General features: G+C 46.1%; 5 protein-coding genes, 2 long non-coding RNA genes and 1 pseudogene across 9 annotated transcripts; 6 read left to right on the top strand and 2 right to left on the bottom strand.

The window, feature by feature from the left end:
- Positions 1-123: 123 nt before the first annotated feature.
- On the top strand, positions 124-1,706 carry LOC136185642 (uncharacterized). Its single transcript, XM_065972814.1, has 3 exons — positions 124-1,030; positions 1,080-1,103; positions 1,280-1,706. Exons 1-3 carry the CDS (start codon positions 154-156, stop codon positions 1,564-1,566), a joined length of 1,188 nt encoding a protein of 395 aa, XP_065828886.1. The 5' UTR covers positions 124-153; the 3' UTR covers positions 1,567-1,706.
- A 75-nt stretch (positions 1,707-1,781) lies between these two features.
- On the top strand, positions 1,782-5,909 carry LOC136189670 (uncharacterized). Its single transcript, XM_065977699.1, has 2 exons — positions 1,782-2,136; positions 2,193-5,909. The coding sequence occupies exon 2, from the start codon at positions 2,377-2,379 to the stop codon at positions 5,782-5,784; it is 3,408 nt and encodes a 1,135-aa protein (XP_065833771.1). The 5' UTR covers positions 1,782-2,136; positions 2,193-2,376; the 3' UTR covers positions 5,785-5,909.
- An 895-nt stretch (positions 5,910-6,804) lies between these two features.
- On the top strand, positions 6,805-7,787 carry LOC136199934 (uncharacterized). Its single transcript, XR_010673256.1, has 3 exons — positions 6,805-6,903; positions 6,962-7,291; positions 7,340-7,787. It is a non-coding gene; the product is annotated as an uncharacterized lncRNA (long non-coding RNA).
- A 49-nt stretch (positions 7,788-7,836) lies between these two features.
- On the top strand, positions 7,837-9,606 carry LOC136199933 (uncharacterized). Its single transcript, XM_065990247.1, has 7 exons — positions 7,837-7,964; positions 8,019-8,339; positions 8,388-8,690; positions 8,747-9,031; positions 9,096-9,209; positions 9,262-9,318; positions 9,384-9,606. Exons 2-7 carry the CDS (start codon positions 8,093-8,095, stop codon positions 9,551-9,553), a joined length of 1,176 nt encoding a protein of 391 aa, XP_065846319.1. The 5' UTR covers positions 7,837-7,964; positions 8,019-8,092; the 3' UTR covers positions 9,554-9,606.
- Positions 9,607-10,205: 599 nt separating this feature from the next.
- Positions 10,206-13,553, top strand: LOC136199654 (sterile alpha motif domain-containing protein 9-like; annotated as a pseudogene).
- Positions 13,554-14,371: 818 nt separating this feature from the next.
- On the bottom strand, positions 14,372-18,575 carry LOC136200006 (neuronal cell adhesion molecule-like). Of its 2 annotated transcripts, none has more exons than XM_065990344.1 (10): positions 18,436-18,575; positions 17,627-17,899; positions 17,279-17,575; positions 16,957-17,223; positions 16,600-16,908; positions 16,253-16,546; positions 15,916-16,197; positions 15,747-15,860; positions 15,443-15,582; positions 14,372-15,093 (listed from the first exon to the last, which is right to left on the bottom strand). In XM_065990344.1, the coding sequence occupies exons 1-10, from the start codon at positions 18,485-18,487 to the stop codon at positions 15,088-15,090; spliced, it is 2,034 nt and encodes a 677-aa protein (XP_065846416.1). In that variant the 5' UTR covers positions 18,488-18,575; the 3' UTR covers positions 14,372-15,087. The 2 variants fall into 2 exon arrangements, with proteins under 2 accessions (XP_065846416.1, XP_065846408.1); XM_065990336.1 differs by lacking the exon at positions 14,372-15,093 and adding an exon at positions 15,126-15,397.
- A 189-nt stretch (positions 18,576-18,764) lies between these two features.
- Positions 18,765-22,012, top strand: LOC136199539 (contactin-2-like). 2 transcript variants are annotated; one of them, XM_065989757.1, is made up of 8 exons: positions 18,765-18,906; positions 19,305-19,435; positions 19,680-19,955; positions 20,009-20,284; positions 20,343-20,618; positions 20,679-20,969; positions 21,025-21,386; positions 21,439-22,012. In XM_065989757.1, exons 2-8 carry the CDS (start codon positions 19,357-19,359, stop codon positions 21,484-21,486), a joined length of 1,608 nt encoding a protein of 535 aa, XP_065845829.1. In that variant the 5' UTR covers positions 18,765-18,906; positions 19,305-19,356; the 3' UTR covers positions 21,487-22,012. The 2 variants fall into 2 exon arrangements, with proteins under 2 accessions (XP_065845829.1, XP_065845830.1); XM_065989758.1 differs by lacking the exon at positions 18,765-18,906 and adding an exon at positions 19,182-19,252.
- Positions 20,614-22,198, bottom strand: LOC136199541 (uncharacterized). Its single transcript, XR_010673087.1, has 5 exons — positions 22,114-22,198; positions 21,904-22,048; positions 21,730-21,849; positions 21,542-21,679; positions 20,614-21,482 (listed from the first exon to the last, which is right to left on the bottom strand). It is a non-coding gene; the product is annotated as an uncharacterized lncRNA (long non-coding RNA).
- Between the last annotated feature and the right edge of the window lies 1 nt (position 22,199).

Genomic DNA, 22,199 nt, shown 5'->3' with positions numbered 1-22,199 from the left:
TTCTACCGATCACGTTTGAGAGACCCTCGCGCCCTGGTGTTCGGGGAACAAGTTGAAATAATTGAATTAATTAACTAAGTAAAGATAGTCTACTCTTCGCTCCAAGACAACGCCCCAAGACAACGCCCCAAGACAACGCCCCATTGCGAGCTGATGCCTTTCAACAAAGAAGTGGGCCTTTGTGTCGTTACGACAACGTCAGCGGAGCTTGACAGCGCCAAGGATGTTCTGATGAAGATAACGGGATCTCCTATGGCCGGTCCGTCCCCCTGTTTACGTTCCGACACAAAGGAACTCGCCGCTATGGTCTTCTCTGCCACTTGCAAAGATTTCTTCGACGACGGTCGTTCGCTTGAAGTCGCTCTTGTCAAAGCCGACGATATGAGGAGTCATAAGGCTGCCGAGTTTGTGGAGTCACTGTCACGCACTCCGCTTGAGCCGTCCGTAATCGCCATGGTGGGAGTGTGCGCTGGCAATCCCAAACGCGAAGGTCTTCAGCTAGGAGATCTTGTAGTGCCTCGCGCGATTTTCCTCGACGACGGGAAGCAGTATGCCAATGGCGAGCAGGGCAGAACAGAGTCTTTACCCGCCCAAATTGATGAAACGCTCCGGAAAATTGCTGGAGTGATAGGGAAAGATGCGCCGTGGGTAAAGTACATCCCGGAAGAATTGCAGAGCATCAAGCCACCCATTACTCTGAAAGAGGAGCGACAACCTGTCATTCACGTGAACGAATTCGTCTCGGGAGATAATCTGAAAGTAAATGCAGATTGGGAAGCAATGGCTAAAAGAGTTGGACGAAAGCTGACAGGCTATGACATGGAAGGGTTTGGCTTTTATAATAGCTGTAAAAGTTATTTGAAAAGCAGCAAGAGGATTTTTGTGAAAGGGGTGTCAGATTATGCATCAAAAGACACCAAAATTTCTGACAAGTCTTATCAAAAGTATTGCTGTGCGTCAGCAACAGCGTTTGTCTTCTATCTGGCAAATCTTGACAAAGAGTCACTTTTTGGAGAAACAGTTCCAAGTGGTATGAGTGTTCTTACGTGATACCCTATTCCTAATAAAATTTATTATAGGCCCTCCCGTTGAGCCGAATCCGGGTACGTTTTGTTGCGCGTAACTTAGTAAGAGTAGAAGTTCAATATATAATATTATGTTAACATTTTGGGTCAACCAAGTGAGGCAACAGCTTCTTTTCACCTGCTGTAGTACTGCGTGTTTTGAAAATACATGTTTAGGTTAATTAAATTAGTACTGATTCAGTGTTTCTATACAGGAACTGATGAAATTGACTATGATCTAAAGATGACAGTTGCCGCCGAAGCTCGAGACAGATGGGAAAATCTAGCTCTTGAAATGGGATTTGAGACGGCAGATCTTCGGGACTTCCGTGCAGATACGAATATCGTCTCTGCTACAAAGGTGATAGAACGTTGGATGAAGTCAAGTCAGGCGCCTACAGGAAAAGCCCTACTACAAATATGTGAGCGTGTTGACCTTAGTGAGAGGCACATTAGAAAAGTTTACAAGGAAAGGAAACTGAGGGGGAAGAATCGGTCATAACTTGAACTTTACTAGTACCTGTGACTGCACGTTGCATTGCTTTTATGCTGTTGCGCTACTATATACTGCTCCTGTATATAGCTGGCGAGTCGTTAGCCCAGCTGTTGGACATCGTTTTCATACGCTGTCCAATTTCAAAATTTGGTAATTGATAACACTGTCATGTGATCAGTTGCGTGCGCTCGCGCGAGACGGCACAAACAATGGACGCTAGAGAAGCCGGGCCCAGAGAAGCCGTCGTTCGAGACAAACTCAACGAACTCATCCTTCTCTGCGGCCAAGGAGGTCAACTGACACTAAAGGAGCTCGCATTAGCATACGAGCGACAGTCTGACGGCCAAAGTTTCAAACGAGAAGGCCTCGGCGGACTCAAGCACTTCGTTTCGAGGCACTTCTCCTTCAACGAAACGACAGGCATGATTAAAGCACGCAAGACAGCAAAAAAGAAGAAGAAGAAGTCGCACAAGAAGTGCACCGAAAACGAAACCGGAAAAGAGACCCTGGGTGCATCCCCGAGTCCCCCACCTTCCCCACGATCTCGTGATTCGCGTGTCCAAACAAGCCACCCAGGTAGTGCACGGCATCTCATAGATTAGAGGCATTGCGATCTATATTCGCCTTCGTAGAATTGCATTCAACAAAAGAGGCGGAGGTCCTCGACGCGGTCGTGGACTTGTCGCAACAGGTTCACGATCTTCCCGACGCTTTGCTCTCGAGGCTTCAGAAGCAGCCCAGCCTCGCTCAGAAGGTCGTCGAAGAGGCGGCCGCCGGCATTCCGCAGTGGGACGTCTGGAAGACCATTCAAAACGAATGCCGATCGTTCGACGCGAATCTGATTCAGCTGATTCTTCTCTCGGTCACGTCGCCTTGTTTCGTCAAATCGTTTGGAAGGCTGTCATAAATGTCGATCCCGACTCGGAGAACCGAGGTTTCTATAAGGCGTTCAACGTGGCCGGCGGTAAGCAGCAGCTCTTTGAGATGTGGATACCCGAACGTGTCCGAGATCTGAAGAATGCTGATTTGGCCGGTCAGATTGACTGGAAGAAGATACCGTGGCTCTTCGCCAATGGGCGTCTGACGGACACGAAGCCGAATCTGCCTAAAGAATTCAAAGCCTGGAGAGCTAGCTGGCTGAATCCGATTGGACGCTTCTTGGAAGCGCTCATAGAGCAGCTCGATAAGCAGAAGCCAGTTGCAACTGTCATCATGCCCTTCAAGGGAGCCGACGCTCTCATGATCAAAACGCTAGTTCAGAGGCTCGACGAAGGGCTCAGCGCCAACAAGTTCACCGCTCAGCATGTTCTGATTAACACCGAAGAGGCAGAAGTAAGCATGCCTATTGTAAAGGACGACGATCTCAGTATTGAACTTACGGTGTGTCGCATTCCTTCGAATCTTCTCTGCCTGGGGCTTGTCACTTGTCTCGGCTGCGCACAGTCCAGATCTTACCTATTGCCTAGCGCCGTGAAGGATGCCAAAGCATCGCTCAAGGAACAGGAGTATCTTTATCTGCGAGAATATCTCTATCCGTTGTACGAACGCTGTGAACTGGAGAACGTTGACGACGATCTTTCGGACGAGCAGATGGAAGAAGTACTGCGGCATCATCAGGAAGCGTTCCTATCCGGACAGCAGATATCTCTGCTGAGCTTGAAGAACGACCACGACGCTCGTCGTACGCTCGTGGACTCGCTACGAAACGACATTCAAAAGCAACTCGAACGACAGACCGTTTCCACAGCGACGCCCACTGTAATCGAACTCGTTCACAAACCCGGCACGGGCGGCTCGACAATCGCGAGACGAATACTTTGGGAGCTCCACGGGACGTATCCGTGCGCTATCGTGAGAGAGAGTCAAATTCAGAGCAACGAAGAGGAGGAGAAGCGTTTTAATGACATCAGCCTTCGAATCTCTGCGATGGAGGAGCTGACTTCCGCCGCTCCGTTGATTCTTCTCGACGGCGAAAGCAGCTTCTTTCGTCGTCCGGGATCGTCGCGCAAAATAGCGGAGATGCTGATGAGTCGCGGGAAGAAGAAAGCGGTCATACTTCACTGCCTTCGCGGAAATGATCACTCGAAGGCGGCGTCTCCTTTGAGCGCGAAAGTCGACGTTAAGCTCTCGCCTGAAGACAGGAGGAAGTTTGAGCAGAAATACAGACATCTTCTGTCTAGCACAATCAAAGGGCTCTCGCGTACGTTTCATTTTCCTCTCTGGGCTTTTCTGGAGGAGTTCAAGCCTCGTCTAAAACAAATAGTGTCAAGCTCACTCGAGACCTTCAGCAGCTCCGACAGAGAGATAATACGGTTTGTTGCCCTAATGCAGCGATTTGCTGGACGTTCTGTTCCCCCGGCTCTCGTATACACCCTCTTTCTTCGGCGAGATCTCGAAGGGCAGGATCCTCCCGGTTGGCAGAAGAACTCGCTATATGGCGTCCGATCGCCGACGTACGACGACATCTACCGCATGCTGAGTGACAACATCAAATGTTTATTGGTTCAAAATAAACGAGAAGAGGGATTCGCGTATGATTTGCATCATGTTCTCGTTGCGGACACCGTGCTTTGCCGTCTTTTGGGCGGCAAAGACGGCGGAAACACGTTGACGTTACTGCCACGATGTATCAAGGAACTCTTGGATCTCATAGAGACCGAACTAGCGGAACCAGATTACGTCGATCTCTTCGAAGATCTGTTTCTTCACAATAAGGACGGGGACAGCAATCTGAAGTTCTCGGTGTTGGTCGACACGCTTAGGCGCACTGTCAGCGACAGCGACAAGGTGGGGGCCCTTCTAAGCAGAGCCGCGTCCTTCTTTCGCATGTATCGATTCTATTCTCACCTGTCGCGATTTTACATCTACACGTACGATCCACCTCGATTTGAAAAGGCGCTGGAAACGATTGCGAAGGGATTCGAAGTCTGCAAGTCGGGAGGAGAGCGCATGCAGCTTTGGGACGCTCGAGGACTGGTCTATCGTTTTCAGCTGCAACGAGCCATTCGCAGCGGCGACATCCATTCGGTTGGGCGTTTGGAGGAGATGGCTTCTCTGGCTTTGAAGGCGTACGGAAACGCCGTCACATCCCCGCCATCGTGGCCCAATCCTTTCGTGGGAAAGGTTCAGGTATACATGTCCTGCATTGAGTGGATACTGAAGAATGAATGCAGTGGAGAAATCGCCTTTCTTCTCCAGTATCTGACGACTAGTAGCCCTCCGTGCTTCAGGGGCTGTCTGAGCGAATGCTTCTACTTGATCGAGATCGTCCAGAGAATTACGGCGACGCAGTCGCTGATGGACGCTGAGCACACCGTCTCTCTAATCAACGAGTGCAAAGCTAAACTCTGCTTCGTAGAATCAGGATCGAGATCGACCCGGAGAAAAAATGCTTCGGCGTCTACGACTTCGACCTCTTCGGAGGCGATAGTGAAGCAATGGCAAGAGCTGATGGCGCGTCAGCGCAGTTTGCAGTCCATTAGCAACGAAAAAGAATGGAAACGATGCCAAGTCACCTTGATAATGCATCACCCTGAAATTAAACTGGATAAATTACCCGCCGCTCAGCTTCGCTTTCTGATAAAACTCCTTTTGGAACTGGTCGACCAGCACAAAGAAGTCTACTTTATACCCATGCTCTTTCGAGTAGGCAGCCATCTCAAATCAGATTCCGCCAATAATTTGATCACGCTTGATCGCTGCATTCATCTTGCGAGCATTTGGCAGCAGCAGAAACGCGATTCATACGATCCCGATCCCTTTACGTGGTTTCATCTATATATGTTTTATTTTCTTAAAATATTGGATGACGGTGCATTGGAATTTGGCGCGAAGTACTTCGAAGCGGTGAACAAGTGTCGCGACTTGTCTCAAAATCACATCAACCGCTTGAAGCCGTATTTCTACCTGGGCAAAGGCGCCGGACTTTCCGCTCTCGTCTATCGACGTGCTCTCAAACTGCCCAGCGACGAAAGCCAGCTCGAAGGGTTTTGGCGAAAAGAAAGCCGCGGACAGCTCAAAGAATTGAAGGGTCGCATCAAAGTCAGGTCAGGAGCTCGCAAGAAAACGTACGTTTTTATTGAACTCGTTCAAGGACCCGGCGTCGAAATATACGCTGGAAGGATGGGCGAACCAGGTCGCGACTTCCAGACCGATCAACAGGTTACGTTTGTTCTCAGTTTTCACCTGCGCGGTCCGACTGCACATGGAGTGGTACTTTTGTAGTTGAAGCGTTTATTTTACAACGACATGCAAGTATTTATCTACTAGGTGGCATAGCGGTGGCATATAGGTACTAGACTATGTATACATTTATTTTTATGTATTTTCTATTAGACGTTTTAGAGGATTTCTGATAGGTTTCGATTTTTTCTGCCAAGCACGTACACCGCCGAGTGCATTTCTGTGGCATCTTTGAGTGTACTACGTCACACCACACCATGACCGTGGTCACAGCTGTCACACCAGGTCACACCACACCATGGCTATGGTCACACCAGACACCAGAGGGCACACCAGAGACACGGGCCCCCTGTGTTAGACTCTGGAAGCCTCCAAAGGCTAAATTTCGACTTTCCACTATCATCTGAACTTTACGCTGATCTAACGTCTTGCAGAACGCATGAAAAGGAGCGATGGGAGCCCCAAGAGGAGGAATAAAGGCTTAACAGTACAGTTACGTTGCCGTCGGGCAGCTCTGCTGTCACTGAGGACTACAGAGAATCTAAATATGCTTTTTAGAGACGCATAGTGCCTCTAGCTAGGTTGCAGTGCGTTCTAAATACGCGCTCAGCGTCTATATCCGAGAAACGTGCCGACGGGATCACCTTCAATAATCCGATTCTCCTTGACTGAACTTTCTTTTCTTTTTCCTTCACACGTAAGCACGAGACTTATGAAAAATCAAGACCACTGAGTTGATCCAATTATAGATGTACGTACGGTGTACAAATCAATAGCTGTTTGCTGTCTTGGAGAGTAATACGGTTATAAAAGCCAGTTGTAAAGCCAAGGCAGGTAACTATACCTCTGAAAAGAGGCTCAGTAAACTGGGTATTTGTGGTGTTAGCATCCAACTTTTCTACAACAGAATTATGCATAAAAATGACGCTGGGAAAATTTCTACACGTTCCATCTGACCCTGAGTCCTATCGATTAGTAGGTATGGCATCTGCTGTTCTTTTACTTACACAAATTTTGTAGCAGGCAGACGTCGAGAGTTTCTGCCGCATGCGCATTCGATCAGCTCACAGCTAGGAAAATCCGGGTTTGGCGAATTCTGGATGCAACATTCATGTGTTCATCTTCTCTTTTTCATCGTTTATGTAACAAAGCAGCTAGGATGTAGGTTGAGCCAGATCACTTGGAAGTGAGAAGCGAACTGATTTGCGGTGATTTTTAGCTGCACTCACATTCGTTGAAAATCCGGCGTTGATGGGAGTAATTTACACTCCACCTAAAGGAGCAGGAGATTTGGTTGTGACATGCTCTACGCAGAGTGCAGCAAAGATCAGTTTTCGTTCAGCTGATGGCATGATATATGAACCTGGGAACGGAGCCCTCAACATTACACAAGTCTCAGAGACAGAAATCGTTCTTTACGTCAGAAATGACGATAATAAGGCATTCGACACTTTGACTACTCGTGACCGCGGATCCTTTCGATGTCATGCTCAAGATGTTACAACTTTACAGGTCAATTCAACAGGTGAATTTCGTTTTCAGGTTGGAGGTGAGTGCATAGATTCTTTGGTGTTCAAAAGTTAACTATATGCTGTAGAGGAGCCGACAACAATATTGAGTCATTCACCGAGTTTGACTGAGCTATTTTTGGGAGAAAGCGATTCGTTGTTTTGTGTCACTTCAATAATCAGACCTCCTGTTAGTGCAGCGTGGGAGTTTCAAAGCGGGAATAGTAAACCAGTGCAACGAATATCCAAAAATAAAACAAGAGAGTTAGCAGACGCTGCAAAACTTGAACTAACAATCTTTTTGGATCTTGATGGGCGGAAAGAGGACAACGGAACATATCTATGTATCTTCAGAAACGTGTTTGGATCTGTATCAACTGAAATGAATGTGATTGTCAAATATGAGTTACAAATGCCTTGCGCACCTCAGAAAATAATTTTTTTCAGATTTGGGCCTTCTCAAGATTTCAGTCAATCCACCTTCCCATCGAGTAGTTGAAAATTATAACGTTAGTGTATCTGTAGAAGTAGACAGCAGCCCAGCTCCACGCAGCATTTCAATAAGCCTCAATGGCGTGGTGAAGAAGTCTGAAGCTAATAGGAAAACATTAGATTACGATTTCAAAGCAAATGTTTTTGACACAGGAACATACATAGTAAGAGTGGTCCACGTGTCAGGGATTGTACAAGAAACCTTTAATTTGACTGTTCTCAGTAAGAGACAAAGCTAGTTGTCTTTGCTCTTGGTCTTTAGCTCCTGTACTGTAGGTCCACCAAGTAGGGTGCAGGTTTTCATTCAGAAAATCACTCACAATTCAGTGACCTATAATTGGACGGTCGGCATGGACGGTAACGCTGACATAACAAGAATTACACTTTGCTGTGAAGAGAGCGCACATGACGTTGGTCAAAATCAGTGTTCTGCTTCTGCTAAGTCGCAGGAGATAGATGTGCTAACCTCTTTCCGTTCCACGGACACTTTAGAAGACTTGCTTCCAAATACGACGTATTATTGTAAACTCTTTGCTATGAATGAAGTAGGTCAAACTCCAACTGGATTCCCACAAATAATTACAACAGAATCAACAGGTTAGCTGAAGTAATTTGAAAATACATCTCAGATCTTTTTCTGAATAGTTCCAAGCAAGCCAAACATTACCAGCTGCGTTTCAAGACACGAAACGTTTCTAACCGTGAATTGGACAACGTCTAATGGCGGCAGCACAATTAAACGCTACATAATAAGATATCAAATCGTTGGTAGCATCAATGGCTGGACAAATCTCACACAGACAGAGAAAATTTTGCAAACAGAAGGCAGCATACAACTGACAGAGCTAAGCAAACAGTCGAAATACAGAGTAGAAGTAGCAGGAGAAAACAGTGTTGGAATGAGTCTGTTTGGACAGACTCAAAATGGCGAATGTTTGACTACATGTGGTGAGTATGCATAATGAGAACTCCGACGTTTTTGGTGGAAACATGGGTTTGAGTAGATTTATTGGCACCAATTCAAAGTCTGAGTCGTTCACTAGTCGCTCTAAGAGGCGGTTATGCAGTTCAGTTGTTTGTGGAAGACAGGTGTGGAAATGCCACGGAATTTGTGTCCAAGTCTTGCGCGGAAAAGCCACTGAAAACCAAGTTTGCTCCACTCACTAGACAGATGTTTTGGGTGAATATTACAGGTGTGGAAATGGATCAACATTGCATCATGATCAAGGCAATCACAGACAATGGAGTAAGCAGCAAATACGCTACTATTGAAATAATTCTTCGTAGAGGTACAGTAGGAATTCAAAAGGCTTGCTTGCTTCTAACAACCTTTTGTTCATTTGATTTGTTCAGAGTCAAATCCGGCAGATGAAATCAAAACTGTAGCGATTTCTGTGACCACCGCCGTCTTGGCGTCCTGCCTTGTTGTTGCTCTAACAGTTTTTCTCTACCGAAGATTCAAAAGAGGTACGGGAAAAGCAGTCATAGGGAATAATAATCTATAGTTATTATGCACAAGGTCAAGTGACAAGACAGAAGGATAAACAGCCGAAGGACTGTGATCACACGGGCCAACGTTAGTTAGACACATGTGCAGTACTTTGATTTCTACCAGTAGAAAAAGAGTCATTTGTGTCACAGGGTTACCAGCAACTGGTCCTTTGTATGACGAAGTGGAACTGAACGCTGTGAAGCAGCCTGAGGCACCTATGCAAGACTCGAGAGCATACGGTACCCTTCCACAAGCAAGAGACGAGACATATCTCGTTGATTCGCCAGCTTATGCTCGAGTTCAAGCGAAAACATCTTAGGGACTTTTTTTGACTTACGCTTCTTTTGTTGTTTGCCTATGCAATAGCGTCTACTACAGTAGTTCAACCGTTCAATCATGTTTCGCCACAGTTCAACAGAGGCTCAAACAAACGCTAGTTAGGACAACGCTGAAAAAGCCTTCTCGGAGGAAATCTGATTCAATCTTGTCTCTCACTTGCACAACTTTTGATCACTGTAGCTGAAACCCATGAGTAGACCTACTTTCACAGGAAGAAGGTTAGGGTCAAATTACTGCTATAGCTCCAATTATTTCTAGTCAGTGATCATATTCTTAGCTTGCTGCCGTCTGGTTTTTCAACTAAGTCTTTAGTTGTGGAAAGTTTGTTCCAAAAGGAAATAATTTTTTATCGGGTTTTCAAATGAGAGAAAGTTGTTTTGGTGCGTCAATATTCCATTTTGATGGATATCAACCCCGGGTGTACGATCTTCTTCTTTAGGTGGGGTTGATTGAGTTGAAGAAGATTTTTCCCGCCATCTCGTCCCCAACAACGCAGACTTTAATCAAATCTGCTAAATACTGTACAATTTTACGCTGTCTTTCATGACACAGCGACGATGTACAGTTTAATAAGGCCTATTGTACATGCCAACTTGAAGACACTGGGTAAAATTATTCCTCTATACAATATCATGATAATATCGTGGATGCTAGAAGATGATAATATAGAGTATTGAATCACGCGTTAGATGTACGTTTAGGACTGGCAGAAAAAACTCAGTTATTTGCGAGGAATGCAAAACGCAGGGGATCGAGTTCCTATCGTGTGACTCGGAACTCGTGTCTATGCTCGAACGCAAGCAAACGTCGGAACTGGAGATCTGGATAGCTCTGTTTCCAGAAGAGCCGCTCTTAAACCTTTCTAAACAAATCATTCTCTTGCAAAGGTGATTGAACCACGGTTGAACAGCATTTCGGCGTCCACAAGTCAAAACATCCGGGCCCACTCAAAGTTGAAACGAAGGCATGGCGACTGGCTCTGAAACCTCCTCCTAGGCGCCCTCCTAGGCTACGCTTCGACTTGCCATCATCATCCGAACGTGGAAATTGGTCTAAGGTCTTGCAGCACGGCATGAAAAGCGACGGAAGCCCCAAGAAGAGCCTACTGATGACAATGGAGAATCTAAATCTGCTTTTTTAGAAACGCACGGTGCCTCTAGCTAAGCGACAGGGGAAAATACGCTCTTAACGTGTATCTGAGAAACGTGCTAGCGAGATATCACCTTGAAAAATCTAATTCTCCTTGACTGAACGTTGTCAAACTGCAGGACCCTTTTTCTCCTTTTAAGCACGAGACGTATGACTGTTGAAGTTTCCTGCCAAAAGATAAACTACAGTGTAACTGTAGTGAGAACCTTACACCTTTGAAGGAAGCGTTCCTATCCGGACAGCAGATATCTCTACTGAGCTTGCAGAATGACCACGACGCTCGTCGTACGCTCGTGGACTCACTACAAAGCGATATTCAAAAGCAACTCGAACGACAGGCCGTTTCCACAGCGACACCCACTGTGATCGAACTCGTTCACAAACCCGGCACGGGCGGCTCGACAATTGCGAGACGAATACTTTGGGAGCTCCACGGGACGTATCCGTGCGCTCTCGTGAGAGAGAGTCAACTTCAGAGCAACGAAGAGGAGGAGAAGCGTTTTAATGACATCAGCCTTCGAATCTCTGCGATGGAGGAGCTGACTTCCGCCGCTCCGTTGATTCTTCTCGACGGCGAAAGCAGCTTCTTTCGTCGTCCGGGATCGTCGCGTAAAATAGCGGAGATGCTGATGAGTCGCGGGAAGAAGAAAGCGGTCATACTTCACTGCCTTCGCGGAAATGATCACTCGAAGACGGCGTCTCCTTTGAGCGCGAAAGTCGACGTCAAGCTCTCGCCTGAAGACAGGAGGAAGTTTGAGCAGAAATACAGACATCTTCTGTCTAGCACAATCAAAGGGCTCTCGCGTACGTTTCATTTTCCTCTCTGGGCTTTTCTGGAGGAGTTCAAGCCTCGTCTAAAACAAATAGTGTCGAGCTCACTCGAGACCTTCAGCCCCTCCGACCGAGAGATAATACGGTTTGTTGCCCTAATGCAGCGATTTGCTGGACGTTCCGTTCCCCCGGCTCTCGTCTACACCCTCTTTCTTCGGCGAGAGCTCGAAGGGCAGGATCCTCCCGGTTGGCAGAAGAACTCGCTATATGGCGTCCGATCGCCGACGTACGACGACATCTACCGCATGCTGAGTGACAACATCAAATGTTTATTGGTTCAAAATAAACGAGAAGAGGGATTCGCGTATGATTTGCATCATGTTCTCGTTGCGGACACCGTGCTTTGCCGTCTTTTGGGCGGCAAAGACGGCGGAAACACGTTGACGTTACTGCCACGATGCATCAAGGAACTCTTGGATCTCATAGAGACCGAACTGGCTGAACCAGATTACGTCGATCTCTTCGAAGATCTGTTTCTTCACAATAAGGACGGGGACAGCAATCTGAAGTTCTCGGTGTTGGTCGACACGCTTAGGCGCACTGTCAGCGACAGCGACAAGGTGGGGGCCCTTCTAAGCAGAGCCGCGTCCTTCTTTCGCATGTATCGATTCTATTCTCACCTGTCGCGATTTTACATCTACACGTACGATCCACCTCGATTTGAAAAGGCCCTGGAAACGATTGCGAAGGGATTCGAGGTCTGCAAGTCAGGAGGAGAGCGCATGCAGCTTTGGGACGCTCGAGGACTGGTCTATCGTTTTCAGCTGCAACGAGCCATTCGCAGCGGCGACATTCATTCGGTTGGGCGTTTGGAGGAGATGGCTTCTCTGGCTTTGAAGGCGTACGGAAACGCCGTCACATCTCCGCCATCGTGGCCCAATCCTTTCGTGGGAAAGGTTCAGGTATACATGTCCTGCATTGAGTGGATACTGAAGAATGAATGCAGCGGAGAAATCGCCTTTCTTCTCCAGTATCTGACGACTAGTAGCCCTCCGTGCTTCAGGGGCTGTCTGAGCGAATGCTTCTACTTGATCGAGATCGTCCAGAGAATTACGGCGACGCAAAGCTAAACTCTGCTTCGTAGAATCAGGATCGAGATCGACCCGGAGAAAAAATGCTTCGGCGTCTATGACTTCGACCTCTTCGGAGGCGATAGTGAAGCAATGGCAAGAGCTGATGGCGCGTCAGCGCAGTTTGCAGTCCATTAGCAACGAAAAAGAATGGAAACGATGCCAAGTCACCTTGATAATGCATCACCCTGAAATTAAACTGGATAAATTACCCGCCGCTCAGCTTCGCTTTCTGATAAAACTTCTTTTGGAACTGGTCGACCAGCACAAAGAAGTCTACTTTATACCCATGCTCTTTCGAGTAGGCAGCCATCTCAAATCAGATTCCGCCAATAATTTGATCACGCTTGATCGCTGCATTCATCTTGCGAGCATTTGGCAGCAGCAGAAACGCGATTCATACGATCCTGATCCCTTTACGTGGTTTCATCTATATATGTTTTATTTTCTTAAAATATTGGATGATGGTGCGCTGGAGTTTGGTGCGAAGTATTTCGAAGCGGTGAACAAGTGTCGCGACTTGTCTCGAAATCACATCAACCGCTTGAAGCCGTATTTCTACCTGGGCAAAGGCGCCGGACTTTCCGCTCTCGTCTATCAACGTGCTCTCAAACTGCCCAGCGACGAAAGCCAGCTCGAAGGGTTTTGGCGAAAAGAAAGCCGTGGACAACTCAAAGAGTTGAAGGGTCGCATTAAAGTCAGGTCAGGAGCTCGTAAGAAAACGTACGTTTTTATTGAACTCGTCCAAGGACCCGGTGTCGAAATATACGCTGGAAGGATGGGCGAACCAGGTCGCGACTTGGATCCAGACCGATCAACAGGTTACGTTTGTTCTCAGTTTTCACCTGCGCGGTCCAACTGCACATGGAGTGGTACTTTTGTAGCTGGAAGCTTTTATTTTAGAACGACAAGTATTTATCTACTAGATGGCATATACCGGTAGGTACTAGACTTTTACATTTATTTTTATGTACTTTCTATTAAACGTTTTAGGAAAATCATTGATGATTTCTGATAGGTTTAGATTTTTATGCCAAGCAAGTACACCGTCCACTGCATCTCTCTGGCATCTCTCAGAGCCGTATATAGAGATATATACGGCTCTGGCATCTCTGAGTGTACTACGTCACGCCACACCATGGCCATGGTCACGCCACACCATGGTCACGCCACACCATGGCCATGGTCACGTCACACCATAGATAGTATAGTACTATACTATCTACTATACTATCTATACTATCTATCTTTGGTCACACCACAGATGTAAGAGACACGTTAAAAACATCCGGGGCCCCTTCTGTGTTTGACGTTCTTTGAAGCTCCAAAGGCTGAATTTCGACTTTCCACTATCATCTGAACTCTACGCTGATCTAACGTCTTGCAGAACGCGTAAAAAGGAGCGATGAGAGCCCCAAGAGGAATAAAGGCTTTACAGTTACGTTGCCGCCGGGCAGCTCTGCTGTCACTGATGACTGCAGAGAATCTAAATGTGCTTTTTAGAGACGCATAATACCTCTAGCTAGGTTGCAGTGCGTTCTAAATACGCGCTCAACGCCTATCCGAGAAATGTCCCGACGGGATCACCTTCAATGATCCGATTCTCCTTGACTGAACTTTTTCAAACTGCGGAACACTTCTTCTCTTTTCCTTCACACCTAAGCACGAGACTTATGACTTCTGAAGGTTCCTGCAAAATCAAGACCACGAGTTGATAGCAGTGTGTACGTACGGTACAAATCAATAGCTGTTTTTCAACATGCTGTCTGGTGAGTAATACCGTTATAAAAGCCTGTTGTAAAGCCAAGGCAGTTAACAGTCTTAATTAGGATCCTTATACCTCTGAAGAGAGGCTCAGTAAACTGGGTACTTGTGGTGTTGGCATCCAACTTTTCTACAACAGAATTATTCATAAAACTAATTGGCGAAGCGGGGCTCTAAAGTCAACCTGCGCTTCTCAATTTATCCAAAAATCATAAAATCAAAGAAATTCATTTTCATTCTACGTAAATATTCAGCAAAAATCTAACTAGTAGACAAACCAAAATGTGGTTGCAAAGCCTCTTTTCGCCACTTGTGGCGAACTTTGATCTATAGAAAGTCTGCGAACAAACTTTCTCTAGATCAGATCCGGCTCCGGGTTCGGGGCTGGAGCGTTGCTTGGTTTTTTACCTTACCGTGACATAGCCAGATTGCTTTACTGATGTAGAGAAACGTGCCGCCATGTCACTTTTTTCAGTCGAAGAAAGTTTTACGTTTTGACACAGAGCACAACAAGATCTAATCAGAAAGACAGTAAACAGCATAGACGACTAATAAGATCTACAACAATGCCATTGGTTATGCTATTCATTGAAGACGAAGACATTGAGACAGCTTTTTTTTCGAGCAGGCGACGTCATTATATCAGTCACGTGCTCACAATGCGCAGCAGACAATGATTAGCTGATTGAACACTTAGCTATCAAACCTAAAAAGAAAAGAACAAAAGTAAAAGCGGCTGCAAGAGAACGTTTACTGCAAGTCTAAGTAGTAAAGAAGCACAAGTTAGTTTTCTGGTTTCTAACGAGACTACACCATAGCCATCGTCAAAATTGCTCTCTACAATGCTTAGTTTATCACACATTGCTCTCAACAGTATCCTCCTCAACAGTATCCTCCTCAACTGTAACGGTTCCTTTAATATCAGTGTATAGGGTAGGAGGGTCCCAGCGCCTGGCTCTGGGACGCTCACTAGATATTGCTAGTTCAGCGTAGAGGATAGCGTTTGGAGACTAAGGAAAAATCGCAAGTCTATTCTTAACGCAATTTTAAATTACCTTCGACTCTAACGGTGCCGCCTCATCTGCACTGATTTTTGAAATTTGTTGATGAAGCATGATCATTTGCGCCGTTGCTGGGCTCTCGGTCTCGGACGCTCCAGCCGTTGGGCTCTGGGGCTGGGGCGCTTCATATGTGCCTGCAGGTAATTATAGATCTAATGTCTTTTCTCGCACTGCCTCAGTACAGTATCTATTTTAGTAAGTAGACTACGTATCAGACAGTGTAGTACTCCGCCGGTTACGATACTGATTACGCGTTCGCTACGTCGTGATAATTTCTTTACATACATACATACTGTACCTGCTGCCATTTTGCGACGGCAGACAATAGCCACTGCAATAAGAGTGGCACTCCCCGGCACAACCACTGTGATCGAAATTATGATGACAAGTGTGTTCAACTCGTCGGAATCCGCTTTTCAAAAGCAATAGTAAGTGGTCAAAGAATTATTTCATCGAAAATCACTTACATTGAACAGTTATATTGAAAACAGCATATTTCCCAACAACTCTGATTCCTGTCGCTTTGATCATGACGCAATGCTCACCTGGTTCCAATCCAGTAATATTAAACCAAAATGTGTGGCTGCTTTGCGGACTGAATTTAATTCTCGGCGGCTTTTTGTTTGAATCGCAAGACTCGGCAGCGAATCCCGTTATATTTTCGCATCTGCTGTCGACGTGCAAAAGAAGAGATACGCCGCTCTTTAGGGTAACCCGCATGTCATTTTGCTCCAGAGGTGCAGGAAGATCTACAGATTGGCCTCTCCACAACTCTATAATACATGTTTTGTCACTCGCACTCACCGCACGTAGTCTGGCATTCAGCACTGCCAACCGAACTCCACCCTACGCTGTTTTTGGCTATTATTGCTATCAGATACAAAGAAAGCTTCTTCAATCCTGCTAGCTGTTTGCTTCCTCCTGTCTGCCCAAATCCATCTGTAAGCGTTTGATTGCTCCAAACATTGACATCTCCAATAATCTTGTATCGTATAATGTATTGCGTGATGGTGTTGCCTTCATTACTTGCTGTCCAAGTCACATTAAGAACCGTTTCTTTCTCTGAAAAGCAACTCGTAATATTTAGTTGGCTTGGCACTACATACATATAGATGGCGTTTAATTTCCTCTCAACAACCGCAACAGCTAACCTTTCGTTGTGACAACTTTCGGATCTCCGCTTGCAGTCACTCCAACTTCATTAAAAACAAAGAGTTCGCAATAAGACGTCGCGTTCGGACGCAAGCCAAGCAAAGTATTCAGAGACAAAAGCAAATCCGCATCTTGAGACACGGTAGCAGAACCAGAACACGGATATGTTTTAACATCATCAACGTTCTCGCCACAGCACAACACTACTCTTTTGATATCTGCGTTACCGTTCAAACCCACTGTCCAATTGTAGCTGACTGAACTGCGAGCGACACTCTGGATGGAAAATTTCACTGCACTAGGTTGACCTGCGGAACAAGTGAAGGATGAAGATTATATAAGTTGTTGGATCTTACTCAGAACAAGTAGAAAGAACTCTTCACGCACTTGTCCCAACACGTGCAGTGCTATTATCCCATAGCTTCCCGTGTCGCTTTTTTTCGCTTTGAAATTGTGTTTGAGATTTCTTTTTTCAGTCACATTAGCTTTCAATTTTCCATCGTGGCTTAGTGTGATGTTGAATGGAGCTGGGTTACAGTCGACATGAGCTGACACCTTTACGTCGTTATTCTCAATCACTCGACGGGACGTCGGGTTTATTGATAAGGTTATATTATTCAAATCTACCGTGACAAATTGTTATGGCGACTACCGTATACCAAATGCATTTTAACTTACATGCAACGATCACAGCTATTGGAGATGACAGCACGTATCCGAACGAGTTGCTAATGTTGCAAAAGTACGTCCCGTTGCTCTCTTTCCCCGACACATCCAGAGAGACGTCTCGTTCCGATTTGACAATTTTGTCTTCAGAAGAATTTCTCAGCTCTGATTGACTGCCATTTCTTTGAAATATCCACGTCACAGAAGGATGGGGACTTATGTCTGGTGGAATCACACAAAATAATCGAATACTCTGCTCCGGCAATATCTGATTCACGCTTGGTGATTGCCTTAACAGTAAAGGCTTGCCTAAGAAGACGTTAACTAATTCTATAGTAATGAAAACACGTGTATACTCACTTCCAATCATAAATTCAAATTGGTTAATTAGGGTTTCTTGCATTGTCGTAAGATCTCGTGCTCGACATTGCAAGGGTTCCCGAAGTAGCGCGAGTCTCGTTAGCGCAGCAGAAAGTCTGACATAAAGAACGCTTTTCCTGTTGGTTACTTGCGTAACGTTCAATTTTAGCTCTCCTCCACTAGCTAGACGCCAGGTTATGTTTGATCGATTCTGTGTAGAGCATGCAACAATCCAGGGTTCCCCAAGCGAGACGTAGGTCGTTGACAAAGAAGCTAAAAAATAATCATGAAGTCACTTGGAATGACAGTTTGGGAGTAAGAAAGGTGGGATCGTGTCGGATATGGTGCGGAGGCGGGATACGCGAGGATATACGCGTATTATTAGTGCCTCCGTACATATCATATAGAGGCGGGGTCGGTCTGGGCTTGTATCATTCGCACAGCGACTGTCGCTTAGCCGCGAACCAAGCTCATTGGGGTGGGGCTAAGCCTGGAGCGGGGCCGCCACCGATACCAGTGAGTAAGTTTTAGGGTTGGTACGTCACCCTACGTGTAGGTTTAGGTACGTACAAAGAAGAATTAAAGGTGTACTGCTATAATGAGTCTAACTAATCTATGTCTCCCGTGGGCGAGCCAGGTCAATCTTCACAAAGCTGTTTCAAGATCCTGCTTTCTGTTTTGTTATCGACTGCTTTTGCAAATTCGGGCAACACTAGATGGTGTAAAGCGAGGAAAGTCGTTATACTAGTTTAGATCGAACAACACTGGAATTCAAGTTCTCTCACGGAAAAATCTAGTCTACGTACTACCTTTGAAGACGGCAGATATTGAAAGCAGAAGCAAGAGTCGCAAGGTGAACATGCTCGGAGTCCTCCCACCCACTTATCCCACTTGTCCGATCCGGATCGGAGCACGGATACTAAGGTGTATCCGAGAAAGAGAAGAACCAAGGACGCATGCGCATTTACACTCCAAGCTGCGAATGCTGCGAATCGGAAGTCAATCCGTGAGATTTTTCCACGGCGATTTTTGTTTCTGCTGCGCGCGGCAAACGGGGGGTAGTCTACTCGTAATGTAGTGACTTCGAATACGTGTGTACCTACATCTGATCAAAGATAGCCTGTCACCAGACCTTCTCATCCCGTATAACGGGCTCGGAAGAAGGGAGAAGATCTGGCTACAGGCTAGTCCCCAGGGCCAGCTCCCAGTCGATGTGGGCCCGGATGGCGCCCCCTCGCTTAGGATCAAATTGCCATTGCATAATACGAAGAGCAACTTTGGTGAGATTGGATATGTTTATAAATTTCACGGGTTGCCACCCATGAAGAACCTGAGCCTCCCACATCTTCCACCGTGCATACCCCAGTAGATCTAGACTAGATAGTAGGCCACACTACTTCCCGGCTAGATTGTTTAAAACTAGCGCAGGTGTATTTGTTCGCATTAAATGGCATAAAAGCTGTTCAAAGAAACTGCGCATTCGGGAGGGGGAGGAGACTCCGGGGGGGAATCCCTGTTAGCATCCTCGCGCTGCGCACCTGTTGAGAGAGCGAGAGAAACGCTGACCAGAGGCAGACGTTCTGTTTTATGTAGTGGAAAGGACATTGAAAGTCGTTCGCGCTACCCGTGGGTTCCCGCAGTTTCTCTATCAGCTAAAACCGTCACGGTGTGTTTGCAGATTTAAATCTCTTGATTGGGGCTCTCGTGCTCTACCGTCCTTCTGTGAAAGGATGGCTATGACCGTGCCTCAGAGCTCTCTTCTTCTGCATCTCCTGTTTACCAGTCTAGCGACGTCTGCTGCAATGGCTGGTGAGGCCTGCATACACGCGCGGGTCCTTCCCTGTATCCTCAGTAGTGCAGGCCAATTTTAATACATTAAGCCACGTAACTTTGTTGACTACTAGTTAGACTTTGTGACCGCGAGTTTTGGTCGTCACGAACGCTGCCGCGGTGGGTGAGTTTCTAATGACTCGACATGAATGGCGTGTGGGCTCCATTGCGTGCTCAATCACGTGCAAATAGCTACCCACCGTTGACTCTTTTATTTAAGCAGAATCAAGCCTCAATTTGGAGCTGTTGTCTCTTCAGGACGTTCCAATAAACAATCACGCGTCATTTATATGTACTGTGACAGGCTCACTAACCGTAGTCAAATGGACAAAGGATGACGCCACTATTGATTTCGATTCTCACTATGAATTTACGTCAGACATGTCTGAGCTTGATATTGACTCCGTTGATGCTATTGATGCGGGGTCATATCAGTGCGTAGCGCAGGGCGCTGATAAAAAGATGTACGAGAGCAATTCAAAGTCTCTTCGTGTGCTAGGTTAGACTTAAGAAGGTATAACTAGTCTGGCAATAATTTTAATGGTTATGTAGCTCGGCCCACCATTCACCCGACGAATGCAACAGCGTTCGCTTGCAAGGGATCGCCTGTCACTCTCAGTTGCTTCGGAAGAGATTTTACTCACGTGCTATGGTGGTTCAAGGGAGTGGACATTCAAAATCAGGCTGGCTATCAAATCAGTGGCAATACAAATGAACGACTAGTTATCTCCACAGTAGCTTCGTCTAACGCCGGACAATATACTTGCAAAGCTATCAACCAGTACAGCTCTTTAGCGTCATCAGCAATGCAAGTGCTCGAAGTTGAATGTGTGGACTTTTTAATTACATAAGCTATAGAATTTGTCAGTGCAATTTCCTTCTGTAGATCCACCTGCTATACTAGAAGGTCCTCGGAACGGATCTTTTCTTGAGGAGTACGACATCCATCTTTTCTGTGACGTGAGCACAATGCCACCCGCTCGGATCTATTGGAAAAGGAATGGGATATTGATTGGCAAACGATATCAAGTCAACTATGAAGAAGGTACACTAATTATTGAAAATTCTGTTAAAAGCGACGCTGGGAAGTACGCGTGCTTTGCAAACAACAGCTGCACAAGCACTTTTGTAGAATCAAAAGAAGCAGAAATCAAGGTCGTAGGTATAAGCAGCAAAACTATATACTACATATACAAAGGAAATTGAACTGTGGTGTTTTTAGACGGGAAAGCTGTTCCGTTTTATTCTCAGAACGTGTACAAAACGATTCCGGTCGGAGAAAACGCCGAAATTCAGTGTAAAGCCAACCAGTCGTTGCAATCAGAAACGGTTGTTTGGAGTCGCAACGGAAAATGGCTGACATCGACCAAACATCTCACTCTCGCAACCAATGGACAGATGATTATACGCCAAGCAACGTATAACCTAAGCAATACGTACGAATGCAACGTTAGAAGTCGCCTATTGGCACCAATGGCCAGACTTTTTCGAAGAGTCGTTGTCACTGTTAAAGGTAAAGGCTCCAGAGCGCTTCAGGTGTTTCACTGACCAGACATGTCCGCTTCCAGGTCCACCTGATGCTCCTCGACTTTCCCTCCAAGGAGTGAAACATGATAATGGGCGTGCGATTGCCAAATTCAATTGGACCGCTCCTTTCGACGGCAACAGTCGAATTATTGATTATTGGTTGTATTATAGATCCGGTGATGACGGTCAATGGTTTAGTCATACAGTGGACGACTCACAGCATTCTGCTACGATTGCATCACCTAACGTTGCGACGACGGAGTTTTTTGTTAGGGCTCGCAACACCCGCAATTTTTCAGAAAAGTCTAATGTAGTTCGAGTTGACGTTTCTGACCCGTCATTGTTTTTTCTTCGAATACGAGTCTACCTGGAACGATCTCAGCTACTGCTTCTACTGCAACAGGTAGAATGTGTTTGACTTGAATTGCTCTAATAATCCAATTGATTTCTTGTAGGCGTCTTTCGTACCTCTACCACTGCTGGCATGCCAGCTGCATCACTAAATCGTGTCATCATTGCTGTTTGTGCGTGTCTGACTATAATGGCAGCAGTGCTTACCATAGCAGTCATTTGTGGTATTCAACGAAAGAGAGTCAAACAGCGCCTGATCCAACAAAAATTGCAAGTGCACACTTCTCAAAGTGAGTGCAGTGATAGTCGGCCAAACAAACCAAATTCAGCAACACGCTTTGAAAGCTGTAACACAAATTTCAGAAATAGCAAGGCTGACAACGGAATGGAAATACCAATTACTACTAATCCAAAAGCAAAGAACGATGACCTTTTTGCTCGAGAAGCTGTGCATTTTTCAACGGTGCGATCCTATTCCTCAAGCAGCTGCAGTCGGTACGGCGGAGAAGCTCAGTCTAATCAAACGAACTAAATTCTCGAGACTAGTCTACTTCTAAAATTAATTTTACCCGGCCTTTTAGAAGCATGTTGGAAGTAGGGTTGACTCGTTTATTTCTTATTTCCGTCTTTGTAGATTTTCACGCCCGTAGGTTAGTGCTGAAAGTGTGTTCTGACGCGCCGGGAGTTCCCCTCATTTTTTCCTGGTGTACTGTGCTGTAGAAGAATGCGGAAAAACGGACGACTTTCGATAGAAACTGAAACGGAAACCACAAAAATACTTTTCGCCGTGAGGCACCTTCTTGCTCGACTCGTTTCTACAGTTTCTCAGTGCAAAAGTACGCCAAAGTAACAGGGTGTGATGTCA

The sequence above is a fragment of the Oscarella lobularis genome, chromosome 1 (assembly GCF_947507565.1).
Source record: "Oscarella lobularis chromosome 1, ooOscLobu1.1, whole genome shotgun sequence".
In the NCBI taxonomy this organism is placed as follows: Eukaryota; Metazoa; Porifera; class Homoscleromorpha; order Homosclerophorida; family Oscarellidae; genus Oscarella; species Oscarella lobularis.
The sequence above is the reverse complement of the archived record's forward strand: the minus strand, read 5'-3'. Positions and strand labels throughout refer to the sequence as shown.

Bases quoted from the DNA above. Each gene is read 5' to 3' on its own strand.
- LOC136200006 (XM_065990336.1), bottom strand. From the start codon at position 18,487: ATGTTCACCTTGCGACTCTTGCTTCTGCTTTCAATATCTGCCGTCTTC. The intron at 17,900-18,435 runs GTAGTACGTAGA...ATTATTTTTTAG, and splicing joins AATATCTGCCGTCTTCAAAG to CTTCTTTGTCAACGACCTAC. The intron at 17,576-17,626 runs GTGAGTATACAC...ACGTCTTCTTAG, and splicing joins ATTTGAATTTATGATTGGAA to GCAAGCCTTTACTGTTAAGG.
- LOC136199539 (XM_065989757.1), top strand. From the start codon at position 19,357: ATGGCTATGACCGTGCCTCAGAGCTCTCTTCTTCTGCATCTCCTGTTT. The intron at 19,436-19,679 runs GTGAGGCCTGCA...TTATTTAAGCAG, and splicing joins GACGTCTGCTGCAATGGCTG to AATCAAGCCTCAATTTGGAG. The intron at 20,285-20,342 runs GTGTGGACTTTT...TTCCTTCTGTAG, and splicing joins GCAAGTGCTCGAAGTTGAAT to ATCCACCTGCTATACTAGAA.
- LOC136185642 (XM_065972814.1), top strand. From the start codon at position 154: ATGCCTTTCAACAAAGAAGTGGGCCTTTGTGTCGTTACGACAACGTCA. The intron at 1,031-1,079 runs GTATGAGTGTTC...AATTTATTATAG, and splicing joins TGGAGAAACAGTTCCAAGTG to GCCCTCCCGTTGAGCCGAAT. The intron at 1,104-1,279 runs GTACGTTTTGTT...GTTTCTATACAG, and splicing joins TCCCGTTGAGCCGAATCCGG to GAACTGATGAAATTGACTAT.
- LOC136199933 (XM_065990247.1), top strand. From the start codon at position 8,093: ATGGACGGTAACGCTGACATAACAAGAATTACACTTTGCTGTGAAGAG. The intron at 8,340-8,387 runs GTTAGCTGAAGT...TTTTCTGAATAG, and splicing joins AATTACAACAGAATCAACAG to TTCCAAGCAAGCCAAACATT. The intron at 8,691-8,746 runs GTGAGTATGCAT...GGGTTTGAGTAG, and splicing joins CGAATGTTTGACTACATGTG to ATTTATTGGCACCAATTCAA.
- LOC136189670 (XM_065977699.1), top strand. From the start codon at position 2,377: ATGCCGATCGTTCGACGCGAATCTGATTCAGCTGATTCTTCTCTCGGT.